This window comes from Meriones unguiculatus, chromosome 15 (assembly GCF_030254825.1).
Source record: "Meriones unguiculatus strain TT.TT164.6M chromosome 15, Bangor_MerUng_6.1, whole genome shotgun sequence".
Classification (NCBI taxonomy): domain Eukaryota; kingdom Metazoa; phylum Chordata; class Mammalia; order Rodentia; family Muridae; genus Meriones; species Meriones unguiculatus.
The window spans coordinates 15,875,209-15,888,155 of NC_083362.1; the positions used below are offsets into that span (position 1 = coordinate 15,875,209).

A 12,947-nucleotide genomic window follows, 5' to 3' on the forward strand; every position below is an offset into this window, starting at 1 on the left:
ATTTAAATTTGATTTTTACAGATGCCCACAGCTTGCTTTGAACTTATGAAAGAGATTTTGGATTTTATAGAGAGACTGGATGTTTTAACGAGATTGAAATTTTGATGTTTGACTTTGTAAAGACTGTGGGTTATTTATGTTTTTCCCGTGAGATCTTGGGGATGAATAAGAAAGGAAGGGTCGTGGCTTAATAGCGATGTGTTTGTGTGTCAAGTTGGCAGGGGTCAGTTGTACTGGTTGGTTTTGTGTGTCAACACAAGCTAGAGCCATCAGAGAGGAAGGAGCTTCATTTGAGAAACTATCTCCCTGAGATCCAGCTGTAAGGCATTTTCTCAATTAGTGATCAATGGGGGAGGGCCCAGCTCAGAGTGGGTGGGGCCATCCCTGGGCTGTGTTCCTGGGTTCTTTAAGAAAGCAGGATGAGCAAGGCATGGGAAGCAAGCCAGTCAGCAGCACCATCCACGGCCTCTGCATCAGCTCCTGCCTCCAGGTTCCCACCCTGCTTGAGTTCCTGTCCTGACTTCCGCTAATGATGGATTGTGATCTGGAAGTGTAAGCCAAACAAACCCTTTCCTGGTCGTGGTGTTTTGACACAGCAATAGAAACCCTGACCAAGACACCCTCTCTCGTTTCCTGAATGTGGATCTAACCAGCTGCCTCATTCTCCGGCCACTGTGCCAGCTCAAACTGTGAGCCAAAAGAACTTGTTTGTTCCTTACATAACTCTGTTTTTGTCACAGTAGTGAGAAGGTAATAGAGAAAAAATAAGTAAAGAACACGATGCTCTTACATTTTATTGGATTTCTTTATGTATGTAATTTCTTAATATTGTTTGCACAGACTAATGAGTATATTGCTATTTATACATTTTATTTTAATAACAATCATTGTAAAAAAGACATCTCATAGGAATCATGACAGGTATAACAGAAATTTAAATTTTTAAAATCAATTTAAGATATTAATTTCAACTTTTATCTAACATGAATATTGTGTTTTCAGTTTTAAAATAGTGGTTAGTTCCTATGTTTTCCTATTAAATTCTGTGAAACTAAAAATGATTTTGTATGGAAGTTGATTCTGTACTTACAAACCCATTATGCTTGAATATTACTTCGATAGATAATAAATTTTTGTTTTAGTTTTCTGTCACCACAAAAATAAGTTCCCACAAATTAGAGGCACAAGACAGCACTCATTCGGTGTCTCATAATTCTGTGTAATACGTGTAGGTGCTCTTGGCTATGTTCTTTGCCGAGTGTCTCAAAAGTTAGAACTCTAGATGGCAAACACAGAAGTGAAAGTTGATACGGAAGGAATAAAGACTAACTCAGGCCCCATTTCTGGATACGTAGTTAAAGGAAACGAAAACTGTCCCAAAGGGTGTGTGCACTGTAGCAGAAGAGCTGAGACAGGGGAATCAACACAGCTGTCTGTTAGTAAATCAGTGGGGAAAAATACACTATGCATGTGTGAATAATAGATTGGCCCGAAGGAAGAAAAAGACTAATTTGTGACAAAAATGGATGGAAGATGTTTTGCTGAGCGAAATGAGCCAGATTCAAGAAACAAAACAAAACAAAACTGCATGATCTCACTCGTGTTTGACCCAGAATGTCAAGTTCAAAAGGCAGAGAGTAGAAAGGCGTTTCCCTGAGGTTGACATGGAACGCTTAGCCAAAGGCACACAGCTCAGTTAGACAGGAAGGGTGAGATCTGCAGATACCGTACAACCCAGAGACCACAGTTGAACAAAGCATAATGAATGTTCCTGAGAAGAGTCTTAAATGTCCTCCCCGCACAGAGAAAGAGTCTTCATGTGAGGGGATACACATTTCTGTTAGCTATGGTCATCTTTTCACAACATTTACATATTCAAAGCTTCGCCGTCTATTCCCTGAGTACACTCACCTCAACAAAGCCGGGAGGTGAAAATGGCAGACCAGCCATGGCCTCACCTGCGTGGCATGTTTGGTAAGAAATGTGCTTCCAAGTCCATTGGTTGGCCGAGGTCAGATCAATAACACTGTAGGACTAAGGTCCCTGGCTTTTGTTTAAAAAAAAAAAAAAAAAGTTTGTTCAGGGGCTGGAGGTGGCTTAGCCGTTAAGAGCACTGGCTGTTCTTCCAGAGGACCTGGGTTCAATTCCCAGCACCCACGCGGCAGCTCACAGCTGTCTGACTCCTGTTCCAGGGGATCCGATGCCTTCACACAGACATATATGTAGTCAAGCACCAATGTACACAAAATAAAAATAAATATAAAAAAACATTTGTTCAGTTCTTTGCTCGTCTGAATTACTTTTCGTCTTTGACAGGATCTCATTCCAAGACAACGCTGGTGTCTCATACAGGCTTAATTTTTAACAACTTCTCTAAAGAGAAATGCAGTCTCTCAGTTTTAGCTTGTTCACCGCTACTTTTGCTTGTATACAATGATTCTTGTTTTTCCAGGGTCTTTAAAAATCTGATTTATTTGTGTATTGTTGGAGCATGGTCTAAGATGAAAGCTGGGCTAGGAGAGTGCTGCGTGCTTGTGAGAAAACGCCAAGAAAACAAGAGTCTCTGGTGACCACAGTTTCTTCCAAACCAAGAAATTGTTCTTGGAGTGTGCTTTCGTGCCCTCCCAGGTGCAGCAGATAGGTGTGAGTCCACTTCAGATTATTCACGACAGCTGGCTGTTATTTGTTTGCGTACCTCTGTGTAAAAACATGTTTTTGCCGCATGCAGGTTGTCGCTGAGGTTGGATGAGTTACTCACGTGACTCCTCCTAACCCTCAGCTTGATGCTCCGAATGTAGTTGGCGTTAGTCTTTCCTCATTTATTGGCTGCCTTCTCCCAGGTTTCACCGCCTTGAGTGCTGACACGTGTGTGTGTGTTTGTGTGTGTGTGTGTTCATGCACACACTATTGTATGCATATGGAGGTCAGAGGAAAACTTCCAAGAAGTTTTGATTTTCTCTTTCTACATGTAGGACCTGAGGATCCCACTGAGGTCTTCAGGCTTGGCGGCAAGTGCCTCTGACCCTAGGACCATCTCACAGGCCCCAATAATTCTACTTTAAGCTAGCCATTATGTTAAAATTGCTACAGCAGTATAGCAATTGCCAGGGTTCGCGATATGTGTATTTAAAAAGTCAGCATGAAAAAGGTTACTAGATTTGTTTGTCTGTGACTGTGCTCCTGTCTTGTAAACGAAAGCTAAACGGAATGAAATATGGCATTCCTGAAAAGGGTTTTGTGAGCTAATGTTTGTTTTGCAGAATCAACCATTTATAAGAAAACAGCTTTGATGTAGTCCTTAGCTGTTGCTTTCAAAACTGAACACCTTTCAGTCTGCTAGTCTTAGTAACAGAGCGCCTCATTAAGAGACACTACAAAGGTGTAAGGTTCCTTCTGCTTGCTTTTTAACTTAATGCTTTCTTTCAAAATTCTTTTAGTTTTGAACTTTTAAAAAAATATTGAGGTGACATATAGGGAGTACTATTTATTTCTTCCTTACACAGCACGCATTCAGAAAGAACACACTTTTGTTTCAATGGTTTGAAAATATCAAACTTGATTGATACGCCTGTACGATAAAGGTGGTAAAATGTTGCCTAGTGTGCACAGAGCAGTGTTTCCCTCCAGTGCCACAGGAGCCAGGCTGGTGACACACGGCTGTAACCCCAGCATCTGGGAGGTAGAGAACGTAGGAGCAGAAGTTCAAGGTTATCCTCAACTACATAATAAATTGAGGTCCAGCCTGGGCTACAGAAGACCCTACCCTATGAAAAATAATGTTTGAAAAGGAGAAAACATTTGCCAGGTGCAGTGGCGCACACCTGTAATCCCACACTCGGAGGCAGAGGCAGGAGGACCACTGTTGAGTTCAAGGCCAGCCTGGTCTACAAAGTGAGTCCAGGACAGCCAAGGCTACACAGAGAAATCTTGTCTTGAAAACGGAACAACAAAACAAAACAAAAACAAAAAGGAAAATGGAAAAAATTCCTTTGGTTTCATATCTTTGAAAACATGTTGACATTATTTGATTGATGACTATTGCCATGGTCATAAATGCTTTATCTTTCTTTGACACAAATATGCAAAGAAGTGAGGTCTAAACTCCAAGCTTCTTACAGGGAAGCCTCAAGTTGGCTTCATTCCTCAGCCAGAGGACACGTCTCTCACTAAGCACTGTCCTCCTCCAGTCCCTCGCTCTGTGGCTCTCTTCTGGTCCTGAGAGAGGCAGTCTGTCCACTCTCTTCTGATTAGGCCCTGAGAACACCCTCTTGTTCTGTAACTGTCCATGGTTTCAGGAATGATTCCTCTGTACTCCACTTGAGTATACTTTGTTTTGTTTTTTGTTTTTTTTAATCAAACTATTAAATGATACACAGGTTTAGCTTTTGAATTTATCTATCTAAAAATAAAAAATAATTCAGTATAAACACGACCAACCTATTTTCTCACTTTAATTTTTTGCATTAAATATTCCACTAGATATGCATAGCATGCCCTGGTTTTTTGGTTTATATACTCATGAAATTATACTCAGATATTTTTCAGAAAGATGGCTCATAGAGAGAGCTGAGAAAGCATAACCCAAACGGTCAAAAGAAAAGAAATGCAAAAAGAAATTAACAAATTACCTAAAAAAACAAAGCAAACCTCCACTAAGCGTAACGGGTGTTGGCAGTTGCCAGCATTTAGTGGACAGCCTGCCCTATGCCAGTGTTTGTTCTGAACAACTGACACATTCCACGCTGCTGCTCAGACACTCAGGGTGGAGCCGCTCCCTGCACAGAGTGAAGAACCAGGAACAGAGCAGTGACTGAGACCTTGTCGTGTAGCTCTCGGTCCTAGCCAGCTGCTCTGTTCTCCTTGCCCTGTGCGGAGACACCCTGACTAGGGCAAGACTCAAGGGGAAACATTTAATTGGCTTACAGTTCGGAGGTTCGGTCCGTTACCAGTTGTGGCAGCGTGCAGGCAGACGTGGTGCTGGAGAGGTGGCTTGGAGGTCTGCGCGCTTAGGCAGCAGAAAGGAAGCGACAGTGGCACACTGGCCAGGCAGGAGCTTCTGAGACCTCCACGCCCGCCCCCTAGTGACACACTTCCTCCAACAGAGCCAGTCTGATACACACCTAACAATGCCACTCCTCATCAACCTGTGGGGGCCATTTTTATTTAAACCACCACACCGTCGTTTTGCAAATAAAGCAGATTATAAAAAGACTACAAATCATATGAATGGATAAACTTATCCGGTGACATAATAAAAAAACCGCCTGGGCTTGGGCTCTAATGTTAGTTTGATCCTCATGAGTCAGTTTAAATAGTTCCTTAGTAAGCCTGATTTTTATAAGTTCTGCACATGATTTGTTATTTTGTATTGTATTCTGACAAGAATTTACAATTTTTCCTTAGGTTTCTAATCCGTAACTATGCCGGATAAGAAAGCACCCGTGATCAATAAGTTTGGAGTAATATCTTCCTCTTATCATGAACAACTCTTGAAATTTAATTTTGAAAGTGCGAATAGAAAGGAAAGTCACAAACCGCAGTAAGTTTCAGATTTTATGCCTCTTATGTGAGCATTCTGATTCATCGTAGATAATTTTGAAAATTTAAAAAAATCATGAAATTATAAAAAACGTCAGCTTTGTATCTGGAGATAAAAATGTAAAAGTTTAATAGTTTTAACTAGTTTCATGCATTGTATTATCATATGTTGCAAAAAATTGAATTATACATGTTATTTAAAATAAACATTTTGTTATGTTTTTTTAAATAACTTAAACTGCTACTGGATTCATGATATGCATGAGCAGAAACTTTATAAAAAGTTAATTATTTTATTATTAAGTGGTACTTTTAGTCTTGATTTTAAATTTAGACATAATTGAATACTTTCCCATTTTAAAATTATTGGGATAAAGTTTCTAAAATGAGTGCAAGTGCAGTTTAAGAGAGCTGTTACAAAAGCTTTGCAGTCAGAAGAATTATATTTTTTCTATGTTTTCTTTTTTTTTTTTTCTTAGTTGTGGTTATGGCTTTGTTGTAACATCATACTAATCTGTATAAAATGAGGGCAGCTGGGAAAAGGTATCAACTTTTATCATCCATAGTGATAAAGATGCAATTCATAATATAGCATCTAAAAATGGAGTTTTACTGCAAGTTCTGAAAATGCCTCTAATATATTAAATATTGTATCAATATGTCACATAAACAAGTAAAAATGATTGGTCTATCTGAGCAGTCAAAGACATTAGATATGAGAACAACAAGGCTGGGTAATGTTGGCTAGGCAATTCTTTTAGAGATCCTCTCTGTAGTTGGATCTGATCACAAATCCATGGCTTAGCTGACTCTGTCTCCAACACTAGGAAATCATTTAACTTCTCAGTTGTAGAAGCAAGCATGTTGTGTCCCGTTATTCCCTTGTACTCTCGTCAAAATGACATTGCCAAGATCACAGAATAACATAATATGGAAATGGAGCCTTTCTTCCATGGTCTAGCATTTAAAAGGGATACTGTAGCTGACGTTAGCTACTTTGTGGATCCCTTACTCTTCCACTCCTCTCCACCCTTCCAACCCTAGGAAGGAGAGAAAGAAGGATAGAGGAGAAAGGGGGTGTTGTTATTATGCTTCCTGCTGATTAGGGGCATCAAGTTCCTTGGGACAAGTTTGATCTTAGTCAGGATATCCAATTTCTTCTTTGCACATGTCTCTTTGCACATGACCACTTGACAAACCTCAACAACAGCAACCACCACCGCAGCAGCAGCAGCAGCACAGCACAGCACAGCACAGCACAGCACAGCACAGCACAGCACAGCACAGCACAGCACAGCACAGCACAGCACAGCACAGCACAGCAGGAGCAGCTGCTGTAGCTTGTTTCTGGGCTTGAGCATTTATATTGCCTCTCAAGAGGCCCCAGAATTCCAAATGTCATACACTTGCAGAAACTATCTGTAGCTTGCAAAATCATGCCCCTGTGAGAGCGCAAGGCAAATCACAATCAGCCGCAGTGGACAGTCTGAAGCAGCCCCATAGCCCACACCTGGGATTAAAACAAAAACATATTCCCATAACATTTCTGTGTTTTTGAAGAAACCAAAAATTCTCACTACAGGATACAATTGCAAATTAGCCTTATATAACACAAATGATAAACTGAGAATTGATCACTCTAGTTGGTGATAATTGTTATGGTCTCCTCCTATTGAGCTTGTGGTCATCGGTGGTCATTGTGGCAGACTGCTGATTGTTCCTTGCTGAGATCTAATTTCTCATTTGATGACATTAACAGAATTTTAGTAGGGTACATAGTGAAACATTAAGGCATGCATTTTCCAGATCCTCTTGCTGTTAATATGACCGTGATCCCATTAAGTTTCATGTTAGCAGAAATTTTGTTATAGTTTAATTTTGGCTCATTTACAAGGAGAAGCAATCTTGTTCTTAGTTGCTTCCTTTTAGTGGGAACTGGGATGTGATTGCAGCAGCTAGAGCAGACACTTGGGGCCATGAAATGGAAGGTCTATGTTGAAGACTACAAAGTAGCGAGAAAACAGTGTGGACCTCCTATGCAAATGCACCGTCCTAGATTGCATATCTTGGGTCTTCTACTTGGAAAAGAAATGTCTGTCTTGATTACAATAATTTTGCCATTTTATAGCAGATCAACTCATTTTCTTGCCTTTGAAATGTGTTTCTATGGTAGTTCGTGACATTACTTTCTCTGTAACAAAGCTATAGGCAATGTCTACAGTCTTGGTCACCACTTTGTTTCTATTCTCTTTCCAGATGATTCAGCTGAATAATACATTCACTTTTGGGCTTTGAACCAGTGGGGTTAGCAGAGAAGATTTACCTCTTAGAGCCGTTTTCCTGGATTCTTACACATTCAAATATAGGAAAGAGATGTTCATACACATTACCGACAAATAGTACACTCTGGTTTACCCTCTTCCTCACACGCCCTTGAACTGAGCTGAACTTTCTACTTGAACTGACTCAATTTTAGCATTCCCTGGCACAACTCCTGATGGAGAGAAAATAAAAAATCTGTTTGACTGCATTTTCTCCTTGCATGTCATTGCCATTACACACCTTGTGATCGTATTCCCAAGAAGGGAGTGTATTTGATCAGAGAGTTCCTTGTGGCATTAGAAGATCATCACATGTCAGTGCGAAAGACACGTGAATTTAGAACTTAAATTTTGCCTAAATTGATACACATGTTACATGTTGTGGTATTTTTTTTTTCATGTGAAGAGAGTGTAGTGTTCTACTCTGAATGCTCAGCATTTCTTTTGGCAGGGAATTCTTGAACTCACCATGATATTTTTGAGACACATAATGATTTCTAAAGCTCTACTCACTGTTCTATAGAACACTAGGGTTTATTATTCCTACCTGTGTGTTGGTTGGCACACGATATCACTAGTCTACTTTCAAGTGTGAGAAGACAAACTCTGTTAGCTTCTACATGTAACTGAGGATATGTTAGAATATGTTACTGTATCTGAATTACTCCCTAGCTCCATCATGTTACTAAGTGGCAGGATTTCCTTCTTTTTATGGCAGTATAACACTCCACTCTGTGCTTATACCACATTTCTTTCCTTCTTTTTTCTTTTTAAGTATCACATTTTCTTTATCCATTTACTCTACATTGGGTCTTCCTTGGCTGCTGGAACTGACAGGTCATCTGATAGTTTCATTTTTAATTTAGTTCTCTTTTTTGGTCATTTGTCTTTAAGAATAGTGACACCATTTTCAATGATGGCCACTCTAGTTTCTACTCTCACCCACAGTCAAAAAGAGTATATGTTTTTTTCATATTTCACTGAATTTTGCCACCCAAATATAGCCATTTTGCCAGGGTAAAGTGGAATATTATGGTTGGGATTTCTACTTCCTGGATTATTAGTGATGCTGAGAGTTCTTTTTTTTTTTTAATTTGTTGGATATTTATATTTCTTTATTTCTTAAAAATATTTACCCAGATCACCTCTCTGTTTTATTGTTGTTACCTGGTTGTACTGTTGTTGACTGTGTCCCCAAACATTGTACATATCAGTCCTGGTCAAACGGATCTTTGCGAATGTCTCCTCCCTTTCTTCTGCCTCCCCTTTCAGCTTTTAATTCTTTTCTTTGTCTTGACGGGTTGTTATTCTTGTCTCTTGCTTTCGCTGTTCATGTTTTAGGGATGTTAACCAAAAAGTTTTTGTTCATGCCAGTGCTCCCTCCATATTTTCTCCTAGTATTTCATAGTTTAAAGTATTACATTTAGCTCTTTGATCTATTTTGATTTTAGGTTTATGTTTGGGGATGTATCTACTTTTATCTTTGGCATATGGGTTTCCAGTTTTCCCAGTACCATTTATGGAAGAATCTGTCCTTCTTTCAATAAAATGGCATCTGTGGCATCTGCTCAAAATCTTTCAGCATTTCTTTGTGCAGGGAACCCTTGAACTGTTGGAGATATTTTTGAGATACATAACAATTTTTTAAAGCTATACCCACCTTACTATTCTATTGCAATAGAATAGAACTAACTGAAAAATAGCTACAAAGATGCCATGTTCTTTCAAGTAAAGTTTGTCTTTGTTGTTTAAATACATGGATTCAAATATTGCTACTCATGAAACTAAATCTCTTTGAGATTAATAATTACATTTGAGGACAGATGACATTAAATCTCAGAAGTTTGGTTGTTTTAAAGCAGACATTATAGGGACAACCTTGAGAGCCCTTGTAATGTCACCAGACTCAGATGAGAAGGTTTATACATTCATGGGCAAAGATTTAGAAAGGGAAGTATTTTAAATTTTCTTCTAAATGACTTTTGTTCAAAATTTAGGATGTAAACAACTCTTTCTTCCCACATCCACTCAGAATTCCATTTAGTCGTAACTATTAAGTTGGAGATCTTCATTTTCAAAGCTCAACAGACTATTTGGTTTATTAAGGCTGCGTCATGAGTTCACAATCTAAAGAATGGCAAAACAGAATTAGAGACTATGTCAAGTTGCAGATGATTTTAGAGAAGAGTCTGTGGCCCCTTTAATGCCCATCAGATACTCAGGCAAGTCAAGGATGGCAGGATATTTCCGTTGTCCAGGCCCAAGATCAGTGAGTCAAGCGAGATCAATTCAGGGAAGTGATGCGATCCCTGTAAACTTGTGTGCATTCCCATTTCATCCACCTGGCTCCTTCTGTATCCTCTTCCGACTAGTGAGTCTGTCCCAGAGTTCCTGCTACATCTATATAGGTTGCGGCCACATCAAAGGGCAGAGTTCTTTCACTCTGTGATTTTTAGGAGACGTGTTATTAATTATAATTTGAAATTGCTGTCTGTTTCAATTCAATTTTTTTACCCCCCATGTCAAATTTATATATAAAAGATGAGTATTTAAAGATTTTTGTTTTTGTTTTTCATGTATTGATTAACATCCTGAAAAATATTTTTAAAACTTTCTATAGTGAAATTACTCTTTTATATGAATTTTAATGTCTTTTGGTCACCAGTCTTGATATTTCTGCAGATATGTACAGTTTTAGGATTGTTTTTTTTTTTTTTCTTAATTTTTTGTTACCTGGGACTATGGATTTTTTTCATGAACTAGAGACATTTTCAAACTATGATAATTGATGATGATGATGATGATATTATAGGGCTACCTTGTGGAACTTCATACCAAAGGAATAGCAAGGCCTGTCTTCACTGAGTACTGTGTGTTCTCAGCACATACTGAAGGTATCATGATTATGTTGACACCTACAATTTGAATATCACTGTCCGAATTGCTTTTCTGTTGCTGTGAAGAGACAACCATGACCAAGGAAACTTATAAAAGAAAGCATTTCATTGGGGGCGTGCCTACAGTTTCAGTGGGTGAGGCCATGGCCATCGTGGTAAGGGAGAATGGTGGCAGGCAAGCAGGCATGGTGCTGTAGCTGTAGCTGAGGCTTATGTCCATCCACAGACAAAAGGCGGAGAGAGGCAGGGGAGGGGAGGGAAGGCTTGGCATGGGATTTTGAAACCTCAGTCTCCTTACCCATGACACACCTTCTCCAGAAAAGTCACACCTCCTAACCTTTCCTGAACAGTCATGAACAAAACTGAAAGGAAGCCGTGTTTTTTCAGGCTGATGGTCTGATTAGAATTCCAGTTCTGCGGAGAGGGTGGAATGGTGCAGGCCCAAAGGCTAACTACTTAATTTGGGCTTGTTCTAGCCTCAGAACAGCCATTCCTTGCCCATCACTGTGTCAGAACAAATGCCTTATAACTGATGGATTAAAAACCTTCTGGAATCTATTAAATTAGCAGGTCAGTAGCTTCCAGCAACCCCCACACTTGGGCCTATAGGAAAGCTCCGTTCATCGCCCCGTGCCTGTCAATGCACCCCTGTACCACTGATGTATTTTAAGTTTGTCTTGGTCAATGACTTTCTTGAAAGTGCATCCACATTAGAACATAGGATTCTATTCATAGAATTGGGCTGAGTCAGCTTGAATCAGATCTAATTAACAGTGGCCAGAGGCTATAAATTGGAACAAATATAAGACATTGGTTTACCAGTTCAGCGAGCATTTTGGGTAATGAATAATTTTCTGTGTAAATTCATGCATACTTTGAATTCCACTGGTTAGTCTCCTAGAGAGCTTTCTGTTATTTTCACGTTATTTATTTATTTTCCTGGATTCATCCACACATCTTCTCATGGCTTTTTTCCCCCTTAGGAATTTGCTGCTTGAAGTCTTGGCTTTAACTATCACTGACACACAGGAGAAATTAGGTTTTTACTTGCAGATATTTACTACTTTTTAATGCCTGCCTCGTGAATAGGGTGTACGGCTGTCTCATAAAAAAAAAAAAGAAAAAAAAGAAAAAAAGAAAACCAAGCCGAGTACATCCCGCGTAGTATAAATGATCTGTCTAAAGTCTTCCTGTCTGGTTCTTATGTTCCCTTCCATGCAGGTTAAAAACCTTGAGCTCATCTGCATGTCTGTCCCTTCAAGCTCTTTTCCTCATTATCCAGAAAGCCTTTTTGGCTTAATCTTCTGGATGTTTAGCTTGGTTTAGTGTGGTTTCATTGGTTGGCGCTTCCGCGCCCTAAGAAGCAGAGAAGGGGCTGTGCATGGGCAGTCACTGTTCCGCTGTCCCCCAGGTCCTGTCATACTGCGGTGTTTTTCCTGACTCTCTGAAGGAGAACAGTCATGTTTACAACTGTCGTCCAGCACCAAGGGCGCCAGCAAACAGGCTGTGCGCTTTGGGATACTGCTCTTTAAAATCCTATGAGATGCTGTCTAGAAGGGACATTTTAGCTCACCTAGAGTCACCAGAGAGCACTAAATTCTCATGGTATTTCACCGTGTCCCCCTAATATGTCTCCTTTGTGGGAAACGTTTTGTCAGGTGTGGTGGTGTGAAATGAGAACGGCCCGCATAGGCTCCTGTATTTGACTGCGTGGTCCCTAGTGGGTAGAACTCTTTTGGGAAGGATGAGGTGCAGCCTTGTAGGAGGAGGCGTGTCCCTGGGGCGGGGTTTAGATTTCCAAAGCCGATTCTCCCACAGGTCTTTCTGACCAGGATGTGAGCTCGCGGCTGGCAACTGCATCAGCACATGCCTGCCCCTCTGCTGCCACAGTCCCTGCCTGGACGTCATGGACTTGCCCTCTGAAACTGTCAGCAAGACTCAGATCAAAGCTTCCTTTAATTAGAGCTGCCCTGGTCATGGTGGCTCCTCACAGCGATAGAGCAGCGACTAGGACCACGTTCCTTTCTCAGACTGTGAGCCTCCTGAGGCCAGCTGGCATTCCTCACCCAGCTTTCCTTAGAGCTAGCAAAATGTCTTCATTAAGTATTTTTGAATAAACTGAATTGCAGCTGACATAAGTAGTCAGTTTGGATTAGGTAACCACACAACCAGGAGACTTTCGAATATTTCC

General features: G+C 40.2%; 1 protein-coding gene across 2 annotated transcripts in view; it reads left to right on the forward strand.

Moving 5' to 3' along the window:
- Positions 1-12,947, forward strand: part of Tmem232 (transmembrane protein 232) — a 237,619-nt gene that overhangs the window by 11,255 nt on the left and 213,417 nt on the right. For both annotated transcript variants that reach the window (XM_060368256.1, XM_060368255.1), the window contains exon 3: positions 5,404-5,539. In XM_060368256.1, coding sequence (XP_060224239.1) covers positions 5,421-5,539 — 119 coding nt within the window. In that variant the 5' untranslated portion in view covers positions 5,404-5,420. The remainder of the gene's footprint in view (positions 1-5,403; positions 5,540-12,947) is intronic.